General features: G+C 38.3%; 1 protein-coding gene across 4 annotated transcripts in view; it reads right to left on the bottom strand.

Moving 5' to 3' along the window:
* The window catches only part of ANO10 (anoctamin 10), a 263,376-nt gene that overhangs the window by 65,062 nt on the left and 173,192 nt on the right, over positions 1-25,122 (bottom strand). For all 4 annotated transcript variants that reach the window (XR_009214716.1, XM_058443565.1, XM_058443564.1 and 1 more), the window contains one exon: positions 2,640-2,756. Coding sequence is in view for 3 of the 4 variants with exons in the window: in XM_058443565.1 (XP_058299548.1) it covers positions 2,640-2,756 (117 nt within the window). In the remaining variant the exon portion in view is untranslated. The remainder of the gene's footprint in view (positions 1-2,639; positions 2,757-25,122) is intronic.

Genomic DNA, 25,122 nt, shown 5'->3' with positions numbered 1-25,122 from the left:
GAGAAAGACTGAACCAATTTACACTTCTGTCAGTTATATATAAAAGAATGTCCATTTCCCAAATCCAATGAGGACAGGCTATCATGACATAATCCAATAGAACATGTGAAATGTGGTATTTCACTGGTGTTTAAATTTATATTTCTTTAATTCTGAATGAGGTTGAGCATCTCTTCATATGTTATCCTTTCATTACTGGACTGTCATTTTTTATAGATTTGTGGAAATTATTTTTTGAATTAAAGATATTGACTTTGTTATATACAAAAATATTTTTCCAGTTTGTCCAATTTATCTTTTGAGTTTGCTTATTTTTTGTCATACAGAAGTTTTCATTTTTCATGTATTTTACTTTATCTTTTTTTTAATGATTTTTGGGTTTTGTGTCTTGATTAGGAAGGCATTTCCCACTAAAAGATATACCCAGACTTTTAATAGACTTCTTAGTTTACATTTTTTACATTTAAATCTGTCAAACTTGAATTTTGTGGTGGTGGGGAGGTTCATAAGGAATGAGTTAAAATAAAGTATAATAATTTTCCCAAACAGCTGTTTGCCATCAAACTGTGTAAGAAATAATCCTTCTTTTTTCCATTGACATAAAATATCACTTTTACCATAAATGAAATCCCCAGTTTTATTTGGGCCCATTTATGAACTCAATACTCTCTATTCCACTGATTTTTCCATTTCTTCCCTAATTTAAAATATATTTAATTATAATTATTGTACTATTAAGAATACATTTTAATATCTGACAGAGAGTCCCCATTTTTCTTCTTTATCAGAAGTTTCCTTGCTATTCTCAGATGCTTACTTTGATATATTTGAATTGGTATTGGATATTTACAAGATTGAATCTTTTGATCCCAGTAAAGTTTAAAAAAAATTGTCCTATAAGTTATCTATACTGTTTCCATAAATTACCACCTAAGTTTTTACATTTTGGTTTCTTCTATAAATGTGAATTTTTCATCAAAAATATTTTCTGATTATTTCTTGTGAAAAGAAACACGATTTTAGATAAACTTCATAACTTGCTTCCTTACCAAATTTTTCTATTTTTAATAATTTATTTTTAGCTATATAATCCTCTAATTTTCTTTTCTTTTCTTTTCTTTTTTGAGACAAGGTCTCACTCTGTCACCCAGGCGGGAGTGCAGTGGCATGATCATGGCTCATTACAGCCTCGACCTCCTAGGCTCAAGCAATTCTCCCAGCTCAGCCTCCCAAGTAGCTGTTACTACAGGCGTGCACCACCACGCCTGGCTAATTTTTCTATTTTTTGTAGAGACGGGGTTTCACCATGGTGCCCAGGTTGGTCTTAAACTCCTGGGTTCAAGGGATCTGCCCACCTCAGCCTCCCAAAGTGCTGGGATTACAGGTGTGAGCCACTGCACCCAGCCTAATCCTCTAATTTTCAAGTAATGATAATCTTGCCTCTTCTACTTGAACTTATCTCTTTCTCTTATACAACTGCTTTGGTTAGTACCTCTAGAAGAATGCTAGCTGTCAGTGGTGATGATGGATTTCCTGCCATTGCTGGGAATGCTCTGGAGTTTCATTATTGGGCATGATGCTGGGTTCCGGTTTACCATATAGACACACTGGCTAGCCCACATGCCAAAAGTGAACTTGCCCAACCTCTAGGAATGCAGGTAACTTAGTCTTGTCACCTACTGTGTGGCAAACATGAGCACAGCTATGGCTAGTGGGCCTGGGTTCATCCTCTTTTCCACATTCTTATCACAAGTCCTCTTCTGGAGTCACCCTGCTTCATCGGGGCAAGTATTGGTTTGATGTGGGGTTCCCCTGTCTGGCACACTACCCCTGGAGCCTTCAGGCTTTGATCAAAGGGTCATCTTAGGTGGGTCCTCTTCACGTTCTTTTTTTATCCCCACTCCCCAAACGTAAGAAGAAATATTCCTATGCAAAGTGGTTTGGAGGCCAAAGAAAGAGTGTGTGTCCAGGAGGTTCTGCCAGAGCTTTCCCCCTCAGATGACAATGCCTTACTGATTCTCTCATCGCTTAAATTCCTATGCAGCACTAAAGATAACAAGTGAATGATACTCCAGGCGTCTAGGGATCTTCTGTCTACTCCCACTCTCCTACAAGCAGAAAATCACCAAAATGGTCAACTCCGGCATGGTTTTTTTTTTTTTGTAGTCTCTGGTAGAATGTGGAAGTCACTGAGACACAGTTTCTCCTTTCAGGGCAATTTTGCTGCTTCTACACACCTGATCTCATTCTGTCTCGCTCTCTGAAAGCTATTATTCAGGATTTTATTCATTCACTTCTCCTCACTTAATGTTTCAGTAGATGGCAAAACTGGAAGCTGTGGGGAGCTGCCCCAGGTTGACTCTTAGATGTCTGTCTTGTTCTTTTGCTGAATGCTAGCTCTATTCTTTATTTTAACATTGCCTGAATATTTTTGTTTCTTTAGTTTAGTTCCTTGAACCTATTTGTTGCTCATATTGTTAGGATTTTGGTTTTGTTATGTCATCCTAAACTGGAGTCCTCTGTATTCATTTAGACTGGTAACTTCAAGGCTGAAAAAAATGCTGAGACTGATTCTTCTGAATTATTTTTCCTGTCATTTGCTAAAGCAATACATACATTTTCAGGACATCTGCTCTTACCTGCTGCTTGAGAGCCTCCAAAGACTCAAATTCCAATCTGGCTAGTTTCATCTGGATATGCCGTGGCTTATCAGGTATGGCAAATGCAAGTATAAACTTTAAAGCCAGGAGTGCGTGCTGAAAACAAGAAAGAGTACATGTTGATGTGATACATCAGACCATATACGCAAGGAAATAAATTGATATCTAAGCAATCTAGGATCCTTTATATTAATCTTGGGGTAATTTCTAATTATTGGCCTGTGAAGTATCAAAGACCAAGCAGGCCCATGAGTTGTACTGAGTGAGTCCACCCTGCGGTGGTCCATTCAATAATTACTGACTTTGCTTAATTCTTTTTTTTTTTTTTTTTTTGAGACCGAGTTTCATTCTGTCGCCCAGGCTAGAGGAGTGCAGTGGCACGATCTCAGCTCACTGCAACCTCTGCCTCCCAGGTTCAAGTGATTCTCCTGCCTCAGCCTCCCGAGTAGCTGGCATTACAGGTGTGCATCATCACACCCAACTAATTTTTTTTGTATTTTTTAGTAGAGACGGGGGTTTCACCATGTTTGGTCAGACTGGTCTCAAACTCCAGACCTCAGATGATCCACCCACCTTGGCCTCCCAAAGTGCTGGGATTACAGGTGTTGAGCCACCACACCCAGCCAGCTTTATTCTTTTTGAAATCAGGTATTCCTTGTAAACCGATACCTTAATGGTACCCTCAATGTTTTATAGAAAAATGGTTTATTCTGAAGTCTTCCATCTTTTCTAGAAATGTATCTTAGTATACAATATTTGTAGTCACTCCACTCTCTGCCCAATGTCCCTGTGCTGCACTTCAGTTTGAGTTACATGAAATGTACATGTATCTTAAAAATAAGGTGTCATGAATCCTCTAATCCCAATAGCATTTGGTGCATTTTCTTTTATGATGTGATAATAAATAAAGATTAATTCAATGATTGTAACCTTATGCTGCTGACTCCATATATGGTAAGTACACAGACATTATAATATGGAAAACTGAAAACCTGGCTATTATTTTTCCTTCTCACACAAGCATCATAAAGAAGTCCTCTATAACATAATGATATGAGATGTATAATTAAGCCAATGGTATTGCTTCCCTTGGTAATCCTGCTGTTCAGATGTATAGGCTCAACCTACTGATACTTCTCCAAATCCAGATCATCTTGTGATCCAGAATCAGCACCCACAGAAATCTAAGTGATCAAAAGGATAAAGCTGCCTCTGTGGTGACAGCATGAGTTACTAAATATTAAAAGTTGTGAATTTTAAAAGAAATAATTAAAAGGCATTAAGAAAATCAATGAGATGGAACAGCCTTAAAGAAATGTTGCATTGAATTATTGACAGAAAAAGAACAGTTGAAAAAAGTTAAATGAATTTCTTACTGTGATATTTTCAAAAGGAGAAATGAGGGATAAATAACAAGCAGATATCTCCTGGGAGAAGCATGAAATAGTGAAGGAAATCAGCATGATGCCAGAACAAGCAATAATTTAATCAGAAGACTTGAAAATCAGCAGAACCCCAGGACAGGCCAAGCAGTGCCTGGTATTAACAAGAGACATAGAATAGACCAGGGACAGACAGCCTTCATGCAAATGTGATTGCCATGACCAAAGATGACACTGGAAGATATTGATTAAGGGTTTAGAGTAGGAAAACAAGTAGATAATACAGCATGGACCAGATGATACCCTATGTTGAAATTCTGAACTAACTGAATTAATAAAAACCTGGATATAATCTCCAAAGAATACATGAATAATTCAGAAAAGGCTATGCTGTACTGTTATTTCATTCCATTAGAGTACTGAGATATAATTTTATGCAAGACAATCTCTTCAGTGGAAATATCAGACAAGAAATAAACAAATTAGTAGATAAAAATAAATCTTCCATGTATTTCAGAGTCTGTGTGGGCTTAAGTTGCCGGAGCCCTACATGACATGACAAAGTCATGGCCCCTTTCCATCTCTCCTAATAAATCTGTACCCATTTCCTCTTCCTCAGAGTCTTGGCAGGGATGAAAAAAACAAAATATCCTGCTGAGGAAGGACATGCTTCCCTTGGATGTAAGGCATCTGGAAGGTGTGTTAACTCTCCTTTGGGAACCAGCACTGGCTAATAGGTAACAGAACAAGTAGGTAACAGAACAAGGCTGCCCAGATTTTGCTGCTGTGGTTTCCATGCGAACTGTTCACAAAATTCTCATGAATTGAAAAAAGTTGGTATTGATTAGACAACATTAATCAAAACAGAATGCCATTTTAAACATTTGCATAGCAACATGCTTTTATGAGTAATTCTCTACAGTTTATTTTCCAAAAAATACAGCATCTTCACAATGGTTTTCTTTAGATAGTGGCACTATAGGCAGTCTACCTTTACTCTTTAATGGACATGCATTACTTTTATATGTGGGAAAAACTTATATAAAAAAGAACACAGGGATTCCTATAAATGAATTACATATGCCCTGCCAGGCTCCTAAACTCACCTTGTCCTGATTGCTCATTTGCCCAGTAAACAGACAAAGCCAGACAATCTGTGGTTCAGAGAATATGGCTTTTTAAACTTAAGTCCAAGAATATAAGAAGTTGGGCAAAGTGGGCTGGGTGCAGTGGCTCATGCCTGTAATCCCAGCACTTTGAGAGGCTGAGGTGGGTGGATCACTTGAGGTCAGGAGTTCAAGACCAGCCTGGACAACATGGGGAAACCCCATCTCCACTAGAAATACAAAAATTAGCCAGGCATGGTGGCAGGTACCTGTAATCCCAGCTACTTGGGAGGTTGAGGCAGGGAAATTGCTTGCACTTGGAAGGCGGAGGTTTCATGAGCTGAGATCATGCCACTGCACTCCAGCCTGGGTGACAGAGCGAGACTCCATCTCAAAAAAAAAAAAAAAAAAAAAGCTGGGCAAAGTGATCACTTTGTATTCATTCATTCTGCAAATATGTGGAAAGTACTTATGCAGGGCCAGAGTGCTCAGATGGAAGCCTTCATCGACTACTTCCTAACCTTCTCTAATCTGTCATACTTTCTCCCCACTTTGCTAAACTACCAGAAATTTCACCAATTATAGGTTTATTTGCTTTAATACACATTTTCTATTAAAAGTGAAAGCATCAATGGGAAGGTTAAGGAGCATCAACCATTCACAGATATTGGTTAATTACTTTAATTAGTTGTTGCTAGCAAGTTCTTTCTCACTATCCTCCACCCCTACCCCTACCCCTACCCATAGGCAAATAACAATGAATACTTGGGAGTGAGGTGGGAAGACAACACAGCAGAGATAGAATCAGCTTCAACAGCAGGGGACCTGCTTCAAGGAAGAGGTGTAAAGAGAAGCAGAAAGGAGCCAATATTGTCTCTATGGTCAGGAAAGGATATATTAGACCTTCCCCACCTCCACCCCAACTTTCTTAGGGTTTCTCTTACCCAGGATCCAGAATTCAAGTTAAGCATCATTAAGTAAGCTTTTGTGTTGTAGCCTGGAAGCCTAAATAACATTTATAGCCCCGTGTTTCAAAAGGTCAATTTTTTGGATATTATTTATATTTTCCATACAGCCACTCTGTTTCAAGGCTGGGAACTGCTTTATGCTAACTAATCTGAGAAAGAAAAAAAAAACTGTAAAAAGCATTTTCATCATTTTTTCTTGTTTAAATAAAAGAAAATAAGATAAATAGGAATCTATTCATATTTGAAAAAAACACTCAAAATGAACAGTAGGGTGGAAGGAGCCTGTCTATGAAAAAATAAGACAGTTTATGTGCCAGAACTGTGATTCTTCACCAACAATCTACTTTTACAGTAAAACTCACAAAATTATATCCTAAACAAAGTAAAGGAGAAAAACAGTGAAGGTGGGGGGAGGGGAGGGTGAGGAGATAGGCAGAATTTTAAAACTAGCAAATACAAAGAAGTTGGCTCCCCACAACAATATGCCTTAAAAAGTCATTATAGGGTGTCTGAATTGGAAAAGGGAAAAAAAGTAACAGGACCAGAGAAAATTAGCACTCAGAAGCTAAACATTTTCCAGTGCCAGTGGTAAAGTACTGCCCGCTCTGCTATTAGCACATTGCTCACCTTTGGTCACTGCAGGGTTGTCAAACCCTAGGACTCTCATGCCAGCTGCACGGACAGCCAGCAGAACCATTTTATTTTGCAAAAACTAGAAAACTTGTGGTATGATCCATAGTAGTAGCTGTGTTTTGTAGTAATATGTCCCCAACCCTGTCTCTACTGAAACAGAAAATGCAAATTAGAGTTGAATTCTTAGAATTCTGAAAAGCAGATCTGATTCCTACAATGGTATGTATGCAAAGTTACCTGTCTCCATTCAGATCGCAGCCATAACTGAACAAAAGGATTGCCCTGAAAAAGATATCCTCTGCTGATTACTAGGCAAATTACATGCCAAATGCAAATTAATAAAAATGATTACTGGAGCAGAGATTGAAAAAAATGTTATGGAATTAGGCTCTTAAGAAAACAACCTCAGGGATTTTCATTTTAAGATGGCAGACCAAGCATGTACATCTACTTCTTCTACCTCCCAAAGGTCCCCTGAAATGACAGAAAGATATATTCTAAAAGGAACAACACTGGAAAATAAGAGAAGTTGCCAGAACTTCTGAGGATAGGACCAAGGCAAAGGCAGGTACTCTCAAAGGAGCCTCAGAGAAAGGCCAATGGCAGATTTGACCCCACAAAGGAAAGGACTGAGCCAGGGAGTCTGCACCAAAGTGAATAAAGAACAGCCATCAGAGAAGCTGGGGCCATAGGGAGCCTTACTCATGCCACCTTGAGAGGGAAAGAGAAAGTAGAATGTATACATCCAACTTTCTGTCTTTTCAGAGGACCGCCTGAGGGACTAGTTTCTGTCTTTTCTAAATTAGAGGGCATGTGAACTTAAAGGGTATACTTTAAATGCCTAGGGTGTGCTGAGAACAATTAAGAGCTTGTCAGCTTGTAGCAGCACCAGAGAACTTGCAGTACTGCAGACAGATACCAGAGGCAGCAAGAAATTATAATCTCCTGAAAAAGAAGCTGGCAAGCCTTTTCAATCGGGAAATGAGATGCATAATCCCAGAGAAGACACACTACCAGAAAAGATTTGAGAGACTCTCTGATTCTTTAACTGGGCTGACTGGTGAAGGCCTTCCTTGTATAAAGCTAATCTGTAATGACAGAGAGATGGCTGTTCTTCAGATGCCCAAATGTCTGCAAAAACAAAAGGCCATATGAAAAAAAAAAACAAAAAACAGAAACAAAAACAAACAAACAAAAAAAAAAACAAGGAAAAATGGCCCAAGCAAAGAAACACAGTAATTCTTCAGAAGCTGACCCAAAAGAAATGAAGATCTGTGAATTGCCTGACAGAGAATTCAAATAACTGTCTTTAAAAAGCTCAGTGAGCTATAAGAGGTCACAGACAACTAAATAAAATGAGGAAAACAATGCATGAACAGAAAGAGAATATATCAGTAATCAAATAGAAACTATAAAACAGAACCCAACAGAAATTCTGGAGCTGAAGAATAACTGAACTAACAAGTCACACCTAGGTATGATGGCTCACACTTGCAATCTCAGCACTTTGGGAGGCCAAGGTGGAGGATCATTTGAGACCAGGATCTGAGACTGGCCGAAATAACATAGCAAGACCTTATCTCTAAAAAAAAAAATAAAAAATAAAAAACTTAGCTGGGTGTGGTGCCACATGCCTGATGTCCCAGCTACTTGGGAGACTGAGGCTATAGGATTGCTTGAAACCAGGAATTTGAGGCTGGAGTGAGCTATTATCACACCACCACACTCCAGCCTGGTGACATGGCAGGGCCTTGTCTGTATTAAAAAAAAAAAAAAATTCAGCCAGGCACGGTGGCTCACACCTGTAATCTCACTACTTTGGGAGGCCGAGGCAGGTGGATCACCTGAGGTCAGGAGTTCAAGACAAGCCTGACCAACATGGTGAAACCCCATCTCTGCTAAAAATACAAAAAATTTAGCCAGGCGTGGTGGCAGCCACCTGTAATCCCAGCTACTTGGGAAGCTGATGCAGGAGAATTGCTTAAATCCAGGAGGCAGAGGTTGCAGTGAGCCGAGATGGTGCCACTGCACTCCAGCCTGGGCAACAAGAGTGAAACTCTGTCTCAAAAAAAAAAAAAAAAAAAAAAAAATTCACTAATGAGGTTCAACAGCAGATTTGAACAAGCAGAAAAAAAGAATCAGTGAACTCAAAGATAGGTCATTGGAAATTATTGAGTCACAGGAGCAAAAACAACAAAAGAAGAAAAGTGAAGAAAGTTTAATGAAACACCATCAGTTGGACCAATTATGTATTATAAGAGTTCCAGAGGAGAAGAGAGAGAAAGAAATGAGAACAGAACTTAATTTGAGGAAATAATAGCTGGAAACATCCCAAATCTGAGGAAATGTAAATCCAAATTCAAGAAGTTGAAAAGTGACTAAGATGAGCCCAAAGAGGCCTACACCAAGACACATTATAATCAAACTGTCAAAATCAAAGACAAAGAGAGTATCTTGAAAGCAGCAAGAGAAAAGTAACTTATCATGTACAAGGGAATTCCCGGATTATCAGATTTCTCAGCAGGAAGATTGGGGGCCAGAAGAGAACAAGATGATATATTCGAAGTATTGAAAGAAAAAACTCCCAACCAAGAATTCTATACCTGGAAAAATCATCCTTCAAAAATGTAGGAGAGAAATAAAGACCTTTCAGATAAGCAAAACCTGAGGGATTTCATCACTACTACAACTGCCTTACACATAATGCTACAGACATTCCTTCAAGCAGAAGCTCAAGGACACAAGATAACAACACAACAGCATAAGAAAAAATAAACTCTCTGGTAAAGGTAAATATATAGACAAATAAAAAATCCTTTAATAATGCAATGGTGGTATATAAGTCACTTTTAATTCTAGTATACACTTTAAAGATAAAAACATAAAACTAACTACAAAAGAATATTAATGGATCAAAAAATGTAATTTGTGGCCGGGTACTATGCCTATAATTCCAGCACTTTGAGAGGCCTAGGTGGGTGAATCATTGAGCCCCAGGAGTTTGAGACCAGCCTGGGCAACATGGTAAAACTCTGTCTCACAAAAAAATAGAAAATTTAGCCAGGCATGGTGGCCCATATCTATAGTTCAAGCTACTCGGGAGGCTGGGGTGGGAGGATCACCTGAGCCCAGGGAACTTGTGGTTGCAGTGAGCTGTGATTGTGCCACTCCATTCCAGCCTGAGTGACAGAGTGAGACCCTGTCTCAAAAAAGAAATAGTTATTTGTGACATTGATAATAAAAGTGGTGAGGGGAAAATGTAAACAAGAAGATTTTTTTGCATGCTACTAAAGTTTTTATCAGTTTAAACTATAAGATATTTTATGTAATCCCCATGATAACTACAAAGAAAATACCTGTACAAAACACAAAAAAGAAAATGAGAAAGGAATCAAAGCAAGTTCCTACAAAAAAAAAATCAACAAAATACAAAGGAAGGCAGCAAGACAGAAAAAGTGCAGCAAAATAATTACAAGACATACTGAAAGCAATGCACAAAATGGCAATTGTAAGTCTGCTCTATCAGTAATTACTTTAAGTGTAAATGGGTTAAACTCCCTGATCAAAAGACACAGAGTGGCTGAATGGATTTAAAAAGAAAAACCAACAACAACAAGATCCAATTACCTGCAGATGTAAAGACATACATATAATGAAAGTGAAAGAATGAGGAAAAATGCTCATTTTCATTTACCATGAAAATGGCAACAAAAAGAGAGCCGGAATGACCATACTTACATCAGACAAAACAGACTTTAATTAACAAACTGTTATAAGAGACAATTGAGGATATTATGTAAAAATGAAAGGGCCAATTTACTGGAAAGATATAACAATTATAATTGTATATGCATCTAACATCAGAGTAACTAAATATATGAAACAAATACTGACAGAATTGAAGGGAGAAATGAACACTAATAGAGTAATAGTAGGAGATTTCAATACTGCACTTCAATAACGGATAAAACAATCAGACATAAGATCAATAAGGAAACAGAGGACTTAACATCACAGACCAATTTAACCTAATAGATATATATAGAACACTCTACCCAGTAACAACAGAATAAACATTCTTCTCAAGTACATATAAAAGATTCTCCAGTACAGATCATACCTTAGGCCACAAAACAAGCCTTAACAAATTTAAAAAGACTAAAATCATACCAAGTATCATTTCTGACCAAAATGGAATGGAACTAGAAATCAAAAGTAAAAGGAAACTGGAAAATTCACAAATTGTGGAAATTAACACACTCTTGAACAACCAATGAGTCAAAGAAGACATCACAAAGGAAATTAGAAAATATCTTGAAGCAAATGAAAACAAAACCACAGGCCGGGCGCGGTGGCTCACGCTTGTAATCCCAGCACTTTGGGAGGCCGAGGCGGGCGGATCACGAGGTCAGGAGATCGAGACCACGGTGAAACCCTGTCTCTACTAAAAATACAAAAAATTAGCCGGGCGTGGTGGCGGGCGCCTGTAGTCCCAGCTACTCGGAGAGGCTGAGGCAGGAGAATGGCGTGAACCTGGGAGGTGGAGCTTGCAGTGAGCCGAGATCGCGCCACTGCACTCCAGCCTGGGTGAGAGAGCAAGACTCCGTCTCAAAAAAAAAAAAAAAAAAGAAAACAAAACCACAACATACCAAAACTTATGGGACACAGCAACGACACTACTAAGAGGGAAGTTTATAGTGGTAAATGCTTACATTATAAAAAAAAGATCTCAAGTCAATAACTTGATTTTAACCTCAAGAAACTACAAAAAGAACAAACTAAGTTAGCAGAAGAAAGGAAATAATAAAGATGAGAGCAAAAATAAATAAAACAGAGAATAGAAAAACAACAGCAAAAAAAAAATCAACAAAAGTAAGAGTTGATCTTTTGAAAAGATCAACAGAATTAACAATCCTTAGCTAGACTAATGAAAAAAAAGAAGACTCACATACCAAAAATCAGAAATGTAAGAAGAAACATTACAACTGATGCCACAGAAATAAAATATAAGAGACTACTAAGAACAATTATACAGCAATAAACTGGATAAACTGGAAATAAATAAATTCCTAGAAACATGCAACCTATCAAAACTGAATCATGAAGAAAAAAATCTGAACAGAATTATACTAGTAAGGAGATTGAATCGGTAATAAAAAACCTACCAACAAAGAAACGCCCAGGACCAGAGAGCTTCATGGGTGAATTCCACCAAACATTTAAAGAAGAATTACCACCAATACATCTCAAATTCTTCCAAAATACTGACAAGAAGGGAATACTTCCAGACTCATCTTATGAGGTCAATATCACTGTGATACCAAAACCAAAGACATAATTAAAAAAAGAAAACTATAGTCCAATATCCCTAATCACTATTGATGCAAATTCCTTAACAAAATACTAGCAAACCAATTCAACAACACATTAAAAAAATTACGCAGCATGACCAAGTGGGATTTATTCTTGAACTACAAGGACGGAACAACATATGTAAACTAATCAACATAATACACCACACTAACAGAATGAAGGACAAACCACATTATTTCAATTGATGCAAAAAAAGTATATGACAAAATTCAATACCCTTTCACAATAAAAACACTCAACAAACTAGGAGTAAAAAGAAATTACCTTAACATACTAAAGGTTATATATGAAAAAGCCTAGAGCTAATGTCATACCAAATGATGGAAAACTGAAAGCTTTCCCTCTAAGATCAGCAACATGGCGAGGAATGCTTAGTCTTGCCACTTCTTGTCAACAAAGTACTGGAAGTCCAGTACGTTCTTAATTGCCAGAGCAATTAAGAAAACAAATAAATAAAAATAAATAAAAGGTATCCAAATTGGAAAGTAGTAAAATTATCTCTGTTAGTGGATTACATTATTTTAAATGTAGACTACCCTAATTCTACACATACACACACCCATTAGAATAAATGAACTCAGCAGAATTGTAGAATACAAAATCAACACACAAAAATCAGTTACATTTCTATATACTAACAATGAACAATTTGAAAAGGAAATTGAGGAATCAATCATTTTAACAATAGCATCAAAAAGAATAAAAATACTAAAATACTTAGGGATAAATGTAACCAAGGAGATGAAAAACGTGTACACTGAAACCACAAAACATTGCCAGAAGAAACTGAATAAGACACAAATAAATGAAAAGACATTCTGTGTTCATGTGCTGTATTAGAACTCTTAATATTGTTAAAATGTGTATATCACCCAAAGTGATCTATAGATTCAATGCAATTTCTATCACAAAAGATTCTTAATCTCCAGCAGGGTCAGCAAACTTCTTAAAAGGCCACAGAGTAAATATTTTAGGTTTTGTAGCCACACAATCTCTGTCACAATTACTCAACTCTGCCATTCCTTGCAACATGAAAAGCAGAATATATAAACAAACGGGTGCAGCTGGGTGCCAATACAACTTTAATAATAGGTGGCGGAGGATTTGGTCCTTTGGCTGGGGTTTGCCATCCTTTGGTATAGATTGTATAGAAAGACTGAAAACTCTATTTAATCAGTTAATTAACTCATATGAATTTGATAAAAGATGAGAAAGCATCACAAAATGTGTGCCTCAATAACATAATGACTAGGACTCTTCTCTGGAGTTTAAAAGGAATTCTCCGGCAGTGTCTTCAGGCCCTATACCCTGGTGGACACCCTGAGAAGACGTCTTCAGGGCAGGGCTGTGTCTATGACCCAGCTCACCTTGCTCCACTCCAACCAAGCTCCATTCCTGGTGTGCTGAGGATCCACACAGGGAATGACAGGGAATTGCTAATATCACAAAAGGCCTAGGCCTCTGGGCTGTCTGCATGGGTGACTTCCCAAGATCAGTCAAGTGAACAAGGAGTTGGACTTAAAAGATGTACAGCAAACCCCTGAAGGTTTGCTGAAAAAACAACTCACAAAAAGCAGATTAACATGAGAAAATATGTGATATGGATTCAGTTAATGAGAACTCAGGGAAGTGAACAGCAGTTAATTGTTTTCTTCTTTGGTAAGTCTGGACTTTAGGCAGACAAGGGAACTGTAGAGAATCTGATGCTTTGGGAAAGACGGTATGGGGGAGGTCAGAGAGACCCTGAGGCTCCCTTTTCAGTTCAGCATGTCAAAGTGCAGTATTTGGGGGTATTGGTTTCTGAGTCTCAATAAATATTAATAGAAAGCTGGAATCTAAAAGAAGTATACAGGGAGAAAAGGGAATATGTTAGGAGAGTCAAAACAATGAGAGACGGAGAACTGGTCAGTATGAAAGCATGAAAAGTATTTTCCTTCCTTCCTTCCTTTTTTTTTTTTTTTTGGTGTAGTTTCACTCTTGTTGCCCAGGCTGGAGTGCAATGGCACAGTCTCGGCTCACTGCAACCTCCACCTCCCAGGTTCCAACGATTCTCCTGCCTTAGCCTCCTGAGTAGCTGGGATTACAGGCATGCACCACCACGCCTGGCTAATTTTTTTGTATTTTTAGTAGAGACGGGTTTCACCATGTTGGCCAGGCTGGTCTCGAACTCCTGACCCCAGGTGATCCACCTGCCTTGGCCTCCCAAAGTGCTGGGATTACAGGCATAAGTCACTGCACCCGGCTCCTTCTCTATTTCATCATTTAATAAAAAGGTGATTGGGGGAAATATCAATTAGACCAAATGAATACAAGAAAATAATCTAAAGGGTTACAGACAAATTAAATCATGTGTCTCATCGGCTCTTCTCTCTTAAAATATAATCTCCATTGTAGGGACCTGCTAATCAAGAGGCTTGTTGTAGTTGAGGGACACTGAATGATGGGGCTGTCATTTGTCCCTGCGGTGAGAAAGCTGGCTTTCAAGGCTTTGGCATGCCCTGTGTCACCAAAGAACACATCTTATACAGCTTAAAGCAATTTACATGTGTTAAAGTTTGTTTTCCTCTCATTCAGAGCCACATTTCACGCACAAAGCAGTTTCTAGAGCAGATTTGATGATGGTGAAAGGAAATAAAATCTGTAAGAGGGTTATGTGTGATTTGGAGCTTGCTTTGTTTTTTCAACAATTATTTTGATCACTTGACAAGTAAAAAAACCAAGGAACATATAAAAACTGTGTGCCTGGAAATATTCTCTAACTAAGGTCTACAAAGCAAAGTGATATCTTAAGATTATGATTTCATTCTACTATATACTTACTTCATTTACTTTAATTGTATCAAGTGAGAATTTAAGTCACAATAGAGAAATACACACTTGTAAACCTTAAACTGTTAGCTATAAGGCAGATGTGGTACCGCAGGGGCCACAGGAAAGTGGATGGCTCTACAACCGTGCAAGTAGAACACACAATCGACCTCCTGCGGTCACCTGACACAGTCATGGCGAGGAGGGCAGGATGCAGGACACTCCAGGTGGCCTAAATATACTGATTCAAAGACAAAGAATGTCAGAGTTAGAATAAAAAGCAAGGCTCAACTATGTTAACTGCAAGAAATCCATCTTAAATAGAGGGATTCAGGTTAAAAGTTAAGAGATGCTGGGAGGCCAAGATGGGCGGATCACAAGGTCAGGAGATTGAGACCATGCTGGCTAACACAGTGAAACTACCCCCCCTCCCCGTCTCTACTAAAAATACAAAAAATTAGCCAGGCGTGGTGGCGGGTGCCTGTGGTCCCAGCTACTCGGGAGGCTGAGGCAGGAAAATGGCGTGAACCTGGGAGAAGGAGCTTGCAGTGAGCTGAGATTGCACCACTGCACTCCAGCCTGGGCTACAGAGCGACACTTTGTCTCAAAAAAAAAAAAAAAAAAAAAGTAAAAAAAAAAGTTAAGAGATGCACACAGATCTTGGTTTCTAATACCATTGTCCAAAACAAAGGAACCAGAGCTCCTTGGAAAAATGGCTGGGTCTAGGACCGAGGCAGGAAATATGCAAGATGAATCTTATCAGATAAAAACTAAGGAAATCTGAATAAAGCATGAACTTTAGTTAATAATAAAATATTAATAGTTATTCACTAATTATAACAAGTGTACCATACCAGTGTTAGATGTTAAAAGTAGGGGAAACTAGCTATGGAGTATATGGGAACTATCAGTTCTAGCTTGTTAACTTTTCTGTAATCTAAAACTATCTTAAAATTAAAAACTTTATTTTAAAAAGACTTTTACTTTATCATATATATTTCTCCCAAAATCACAGGTAAAACAATGAAGAATTAAACTAGGATTCCAAACAAACCATCTAAAAACAACTCAGCAAAATCTGCTAAACCAGTTCTCAAGTTAAGGGTGAATATCCTGAAAATGACCTACATCTCCCAAATCTAAGACCATGTTTCCTTACATTAGAAATATCATTGCCTACAACATAGGCAATGCATCCTTTTTTTTTTTTTTTTGGTATTTTTTGTTTTTGAGACGGGGTCTCACTCTGTCACCCAGGCTGTGTAGTGACACTATCTCAGCTCACTACAACCTCTGCTTGCTGAGCTCAAGTGATCTTCCCACCTCAGCCTCCAGAGTAGCTGGGACTACAGGTGTGCACCACCACACTCAGCTAATATTTGTATTTTTTGTAGAGACGGGGTTTTGCCATGTTGCCCAGGCTGGTCTTGAACTCCTGAGCTCAAGCAATCTTCCCACAGCCTCCCAAAGAGCTGGGATTACAGAACACCAAATCCAGCCTTTGTTCTGTCAGGAGCTATCCAAACACTGATGAGAGTAAAGACAAGAAGCCTGGCAGAGACAGAAACGTATAGATAACACTGTGTGTAGAATTCTTAGAGTGGGTGATCACTTTGTGTCCTCCACTGTCATCAGCTTCCGGGCCCAGGGTTCATGTCCTACTTTTCATTGTGCCTTAGGGCCTAACAGAGCACGTGGATTCAGGAAGGAATGCTTCCCATCTTCTACTTCTCAGATTGCATTTAAATCTACTCCTTGTTGAACTTATCAGCAATAACTCAAGCTTCTCAGGTTTTGCTTTAATGTAACCTTTGATATCTTTGTCAGAGCAAGGGAAGTGGGAAAAATGTACAGAGGCAGTGGATACAGAAGAAAGGGGATGAAAGAAGTAAAGCCAACTGGCAAGTCTTTGCTCTGAGAGAGAGCAACTTCATACAATTGAACAGAGTTTGTAACAAAAAAAGAGCTAAAACTTTTTATAACTACATATTTTTTTCAAAGATAACATTTTCTGTTCTCCACTGATATATTTTCTTGAAGAAAATACTGGTTTAGGGTTTATTACTTGTTATGTTCTTAATATATGCTTGAGGCACACTACTGTCAGAAAAGTAAGGAGAAATTTGAACTACTTCTTTGAGAAAGTCAGGTTTTCACTAGGGAGACCCTCTCAGCTACAAAATGACAATAACAATCAATTTTAACAACTCGGAACTTGCCATACTGAAAACACTCAAGGGAAGATAAATATTCATAGGTAGATAAAAATAATTTTTGAGGTTTAACAACAGCAAAAATGATTTATCCTAGCTATTCTGAATTTATTATTAAAAAATGTATATACCTGTATCTTTTTGAACTATAGTTTGAAGGTAATACAGTCACATGGTTAGGAAAAAAGGTATATAGTGATACCCCTACCCCTCCCCTCATCTTCCCAATGCCCCACTGTGCCTCCTGCCCACATGTACAATCAGAATATATTAATATTTTCTCCATTTTTATATAAAAGGAGCATACAGAAATATTGTTCAGCATTTTCCTTTTTTGTATTTCCTCATATTAGAGATATTTCCATATTAGTACCTAGACAATACCCATACTTTATCGACCAGTGATGGACATTTACTATTTCCAATATTTTTGTTATTAGTAAGGGTGCTGCAATAAATTTCCTCCAACATTTGTCATTTTGTGCACAGGCAAGTATATTTGTGGAATACATTCCCAAAGACAGAACTGCTGGGTCAAAGGATATACACAGTTGTAATTTAAGTAGATTCTGTCAAATTGTTCCATACATGGTATTAAGCACACACGTAAAATCAACAGCTGAATATGAGACTGCCTGGTCCTCCACAGCCTTGTCGACCCAAGGTAATATCCCTCTGGTGGATTTCTGCCAATCTGATAAGGTGACAACAGGTGTTTCAGTTTAGTTTCCACTTGCCTATCTTACTCTGAATGATGTTGAGCATCTATTCACACACTTAACAGCCATTTGCATTTTGCTTTTTCTGTACACTTTCTGTTCATAATGAAAAGCATTTGAGAAGGCTGAGGGATTGGAGAAAGAGGAAGAAAGAAGAAGAAAGACACTGATTCCAGTTCTGTACAAGTACAAATAACTCATTTTTTGGCTTAAATTTGATCTATATATTAGAACATGTTAAATTCTAATGAAGTTCTACTATTTTTTATTAAGAGATTTTATTTTTTAAAGCAGTTTTATTTTGTAGAAAAACTACACAGAAAGTAGAGAGTTGCTGTATACCCGTCATTCTCCCAGTTTCCCCTATTATTAAGGTCTAACATTTTTATTGTTCATCTGCTACAACTGATGAACCAATACTGATACATTATTATTAACCAATGCCCATAGTTTACATTAGGGTTCACTATACAGGTTTTCACAAATGCATTGCTATGGCTTGAATTTTTGTGTCCCCACAAATTCACATTTTGAAGTGCTAACCTCCAACATGATGGTTTTAGGAAGCAGGGCGCTAGGGAGGTAATTAGGTTTAGACAAGGTCATAAGGATGGGGCGCCAATGATGGGACAGTGCCCAGATATGAAATGGAAGACAGACATAGAGCTTCCTCTGTCTACCACATGAGGATTCAAGAAGGCCTAAGAATCAAATCTGCTAGCATCTTAATCTTGGACTTCTCAACTTCCGGAAGCATGAAAAATAAAGTCATTTAGGCCACTTGGTCTGGTATTCTGTTATAGCAGCCTGAGCTGAGACATACATCATGTGATGTATCCACCATTACAGTATCACACATGACAGTACTGCCCTAAAAACCCCTGTGGTTCACTTATTCATTCCACACTTCCTCCCTTGCATCTCTTCCCATCCCGTCAACTCCCAGCTGCCACTGATCTTTTTACTGTCTCTATAGTTTTGTCTTTTCTAAAGTGTTATATATTTGGAATCATACAGTATATAGCCTTTTCAGACTGACTTCTTCCACTTAGGAACAGGCATTTAAGGTCCCGCCATGTCTTTTCATGGCTTGATAGCTCATTTCTTCTTCTTAACAGTTATTATTATTCCCTCATATAGATGTACAACATAATTTTATCCAATCATCTACTGAAGGACATCTTGGTTGCTCCCAAGTTTGGACAATCATGAATAAAGCTGCTATAAACATCCATCTGCAGGTTTGTGTATGGACATAAGTTTTCAACCCATTTGGGTAAATACCAAGGAGCATGGCTGCTAAATCATATGGTAAAAGTATGCTTAGTTTTCTAAGAAACTGCCAAACTGTCCTACAAAGTGGCTGTACCATTTTGCATTTGCACAGCAATGACTGAGCTATTGGATTGTTTGTTTATGGATTGTTTTCTTTTTTTCTTTCTTTTTTTTTTTTGGAGACAGAGTCTCACTCTGTCACCCAGGCTGGAGTGCAGTGGTGCAATCTCAGCTCATTGCAACTTCTGCCTCCCGGGTTCAAGTGATTCTCCTGCCTCAGCCTCCTTAGTTAGCCAAGATTACAGGTACCCGCCACCATGCCATGCCTGCCTAAGTTTTGTATTTTTAGTAGAGACTGGGTTTCACCGTGTTAGCCAGGATGGTCTCGATCTCCTGACCTCAGGTGATCCACCCACCTTGGCCTCCCAAAATGCTGGGATTACAGGCGTAAGCCACCATGACTGGCTGGGTCGTTTTCTCATTGCTGAATTTCAAGAGTTTTTCTGCGTATTTTGGATACAAATCCTTTATCATTTACGTATTTTGCAAATATTTTCTCCCGGTTTTTGGCTTTTTTCACTCTCTTTTGCAGAGAAGAACTTTTTAATTTTGAAGAAGTTTAACTTATAAATTATTTCTTTCATGCATTTGGAACTGAATTTAAAAAGTAATTAATTACCAAACCCTAGAACACCCAGATTTTCTCTTACGTTATCTTCTAGAAGTTTTATAGTTTTGTGTTTTACATTTAGGTTTCTGATCCATCTGGGATTAATTTTTGTTAAAGGTATAAGGTCCCTATCTAGATTCATTTTTTTTTTTTTTTGTATGTGATGTCCAGTTTTTACAGCACCCTTTGTTGAAAGGACTATCCTTTCTCCATTGAATTGCCTTTGCCAATAGTAGATCTATTTTGGGGCTGTTTTGTTCCATTTATTTATTTGTCTATTCTTTCACCAATACCACACTGTCTTCATTACTGTAGCTTTACAGCAAGTCTCAAAGTTGGTTAGTGCCAGTCCTCTGACTTTGTTTTTCTTCAGCATTGTGTTGGCTCTTTTGGGTCTTTTGCCACTCCACATAAACAATAGAATCAGTTTGTCAATATCCATAAAATAACTTGCTTGGATTTTGATGGAGATTGTGTTCAATGTATACATCAAGTTGAGAAGAACTGACATCTTAATAGAGAATCCTCCCATCCATAAACATAGGATATCTCTCCATTTATTTATATTTTATTTGATTTCTTTCAGTAGAGTTTAGCAGTTTTTCTCATCTATATTTGTACATTTCTTTTTAGATTTACACCTAAGGACTGCATTTTTTTGGAGCTAATGTAAATGGTGTTATGTTTTTAATTTCAAATTCCCAATGTTCACTGCAGGTATATGGGTAAGCAGTTGACTTTTATTCTACTAGTTTCTGCCATTGTTTTTAGAATAAAGTAGAAAAATATTTGAATTATTTTCTGGAATAAAGTAGAAAAACTACGAATATAATTTACAGCATGAAAAATCTGAGCCCTGACGGCTGTGAAAAATTATATATCAGCCAGGCACAGTGGCTCATGCCTGTAATCCCAGCACTTTGGGAGGGTGAGGTGGGCAGAAGACCTGAGGTCAGGAGTTCGAGACCAGCCTGGGCAACATAGTGAGACACCATCTCTACTAAAAATACAAAAATTAGCCAGCCCTGGTGGCGGATACCTGTAATCCCAGCTACTTGGGACGCTGAGGCAAGAGAATTGCTTGAACCCAGGAGGCAGAGGTTGCAGTGAGCTGAGACGGTGCCATTGCACTCCAGCCTGGAAGACAAGAGTGAAATTCCATCACAAAAAAAGAAAAAAGAAAAAAAAGATTACATATCTAGCTTTTCACCTATGCCAGAATTATATGTCTCAGAGAATTCCCTGGTTATGATAAGGAAATCATATGTCAATAACTGTCATTTGCCACACACTTTTATAAATCAAGTGATCAACCTGAAATAAGATTCCTGAATATGATATTCAAGTCCATGTGAACTAAAGCCATAAGAAAGGTACCCTGCACTCTGGAAAATATTGATGAGAACATTTATGTCATCTTTTTATAATGTAATAGATTACAGTTCAAAAAGCACTTCCTTCAAACTTTGGCAGAGTCCTGAAAAACTCCATTTGGTCATAAGTTCCTTAAGCTTCTAATCCATTCACAGATGAACTTCTATAAATGGATTAGGTATCTGCCAAGTCCAGGCATTTTTTTCTATTGCTTAGGCTTTATAATATAGCACTGATATCTTATATAGTCATAAAGTTAACGCCAATCTGATTAGAAGAAACTCCCTATTTTCAAAGTATATCACAGCACAAATCTGAAGTTTATAATGTGGAGATTACTTTGAATCACAGTCCCTAAGCACATCTTTGCAGAAACAGTTGCTTAAGGAGTTGGACCTTGGAAGAGGCAACACTCCGAGTATAAGGGAACTCCAGAGAATGCTGGGACGTGCTGCCGAGATGTCCCATCAGAACTGAAGGAATTATTCTCCCAGCTGCTGCAAGGGCTACTATAAGACACACCTGAGCTGAGGAGAGCCACCTTGACCACACTCGCTTCTGTCTCCTGAGGCTGCTGTACCCACTGACTGGTCTATCGGGATGGAAAATAATAACCTGACCACTCCAGCTTCAGAGCTCCCTATGAAATCAGCTGAGGCTTTGTTGCCCAACTTCTCCCTCTGTTCAATCAGCTTCCTTTCCCATCCCTTTCAAGTGTTGATTCTCAAGAGCTTTCTCTAATGAAAGTCCTGCACACTAGTCTCCATCTCAGAGTTTGCTTTGCTGGGAAACCTGACCTGTGACAGTAATCAATTTTAAAATGAGGATTTTAAATCACCTTTTTTATGGCTTTGTCTAGGTGGTGGTGGTTAGGGATCAAGGGTGGGGGTTAGGGGGTGGGTAGGAGGATTTGCAAAGGAAATACAAAACAGTTTTTTTGCACACAAGGTGCAATTTAGCTGAGGAGTCCAAATACACTTAGACTATAAAGTAATGTAAATGAAGTTTAAAGAAACTCCCAAGAACTTATACATTCAAATAACTGTGGTTCACTTAGCATTGAGTTTGAGAGGCTCTGTGCTTACTCTAGGGAAATGGAATTGCAAAGTCACAAAAGATTTGTGGAACTCTTAGGTATCTATCTAGTCACAGTGAGTAAGTGAAAATGGCTTTCTGTTGTTGGTTTTCTACTCCCAACTGTATGAGGCAGTTTGGCTACCGATAAACTCCCGAGATTTGGTATTAAATTATTTTTGGCTATTCTAAAGTCAAATCTACCCTCAAAGGCTAAAGATTAGTTACTAATAAAATAGGCCATAGAACATTTCTAACTTATTTATTTATTTATTTATTTAATCTTCTCGGATACCAATCATCTTGGATATCAATTCTAAAAGAATTAGAACACTCTCTAGGCTTGTAAATGTATTCTTGTTTTAAAAAAAACCAACAACAGCTTTATTGATTCACATACCATAGAATTCTCCCAATGAAAGTATATAATTCAATACCTTTTAGTATACCCAGAGTTTGTGCAACTATCACCACAATACATTTTAGGACATTTTCCTTGCACCTTCCAAAAAGCCTATGCCCCTTAATGGTCATTTTCCAATCCCTTATCTCCCATAGGCAACCACCAGTCTACTTTCTGTATTAAAGTAGTTATTCTGGAAATTCCACATAAATGGAATCATACAGTATGTGGTCCTTTGTGATGGGCTTCCTTCACTTAGCATAGTGTTTTCAAGTTTCATCCATATTGTGGCATGTATTACTAGTTCATTTCTTTTTATTGCCTAACAATATTCTATTGTATAAATAAACCACATTTCATTTATCCATTCATCATTTGGTGGACATTTGGGTTGTTTCCATTTGAGGCTATCACAAATAATGCTGCTATGAATATTAATGTGCAAGTTTTTGTGTAGACATATGTTTTTATTTCACTTGGGTACATACTTAGGAGTGGAATTGCTGGATCGCATAGTAACTCTATGGCTAACATTTAGTGGAACTGCTAAACCGTTTTCCACAGTGGCTGTACCATTTCACATTCCCACCAGCAGTGTACAAGGGTTTCAACTGCTCTACATCCTCACCAAATCTTGTTATTATTTGCCTTTTTGTTTATATCTATGCTAATGAGTATAAAGTATTATCTTACAGTGGTTTTGATCTGTAGTTCCCTGATGGCTAATGATGTAAATATCTTTCCATGTGCTTGCTGGCCACTTAAAAAATCTTCTTTGTAGAAATGTCTATTCGGATCCTTTGCCCATTTTTTAATTGGGTTAATTGTGAGTTTTAATAGTTCTTTATATATTCTAGATACAAGTTCCTTCTCAGATATGTGATTTGCAAATATCTGCAACCTTTCTGTGGTATCCTTCGAAGCGCAAAAGGTTTCAATTTTGATGAAGCCCAGTTTATCTTCTTTTTCCTTTTTTTTTTTTTTGAGACGGAGTCTCGCTCTGTCTCCCAGGCTGGAGTGCAGTGGCGTGATCTTGGCTCACTTGCAAGCTCCACCGCCCGGGTTCATGCCATTCTCCTGCCTCAGCCTCCCGAGTAGCTGAAACTACAGGCGCCCGCCACCGCACCTGGCTAATTTTTTGTATTTTTAGTACAGATGGGGTTTCACTGTGTTAGCCAGGATGGTCTCAATCTCCTGACCTCATGATCTGCTCGCCTCGGTCTCCCAAAGTGCTGGGATTACAGGCATGAGCCACCGCACCTGGCCTATCTTCTTTTTCTTTTATTGCTTGTGCTTTTGGTGTCACATCTAAGAACCACTGTTTAATTCAAAATCACAAAGATTTACATCCTTGTTTCTTCTTAGGAGTTTTCTAGTCTTGGCTCTTATACTTAGGTCTTTGATCTATTTTGAGTTATTTTTTCCATGTAGCGTGGGGTAGGGATCCAATTTCATTCGTTTGCATATGGCTATCCAGTTGTCCCAGCACCACGTGCTGAAAAGATTATTCTTTCCTCATTCAATTATCTTGACACCCTTGTTGAACACTGTATGTGAGAGTTTATTTCTGGCCTCTCAATTCTATTGCATTGGTCTATAAGTCTGTCCTTATGCCAGTATTATATACTGTATCCTTCTTAAGGTGTCTGCTTATATGCATTCATTCATCAAATGCTCAGTAGGCAACTACCACATACCAAACACTCTCTAGGTGCTGTAGATTGGAACTAAACTTAAGCACAGCTGGAGCTTACCTTTTTGGAGAAGACATATAATTAAACTATTCATAAGTAACATACATAGTTTATGAAACAAAGAAGAGGACGTTTTGGTAGGAGGACTTAAACGTAGACAGGATAGCCAGGGGAAGGTGACTCTCAATAAAGACCTGAAGGAAGGAAGCTGGACAGGCTTTCTTCTGGGGGAAAAGCATGTTGGGTCAAGGGAAAGGCAAATGTAAAGGCCCTGAGGCAGTAGCCTGGCTGTTCAAGGAACACAGAGGAAGACCTGTGTGTCTGGAATGGACTGAAGAACGTTGAGAGGAGTTGATGATAAGGGCAGAGAGATAATCATGGGCCTGATTCTATAGGGTTTCAAAAGTCATAGTGAGGACACTGACTTTTACTTTAAATCAGATGGGAACCTGCTGGAGGTTTCCGGATGAAGAAGTGATGTGTAAGGTTATTAACAAAACCACTCTGGCCACTGTGTTGAGACCAGACAAAAGCAGACGCATGGCCCAAGAACAGAGCCCAAGACGGTCTGGCCATCAGAGAAGGAGAGTGGGCAAGAAGCACGCACAACAAAACACACACAAAAAAAAAAAGGGAGAGAGGAAGAGAGAAACGGAGGGGAGGAGACATGGAGGGAGGGAAGGAGGAAGAGACACTAAAGAAGAGTGGTCAGAAAGGCAGGAGGAAAAGCAAGTGATGTAGGGACCTGAAAATCAAGTGAAAACAGTGTT

This window comes from Hylobates moloch, unplaced genomic scaffold (genome assembly GCF_009828535.3).
Source record: "Hylobates moloch isolate HMO894 unplaced genomic scaffold, HMol_V3 SCAFFOLD_8, whole genome shotgun sequence".
NCBI lineage: Eukaryota > Metazoa > Chordata > Mammalia > Primates > Hylobatidae > Hylobates > Hylobates moloch.
Note: the sequence above shows the minus strand (reverse complement) of the source record. Positions and strands in the feature narration are given on the sequence as shown.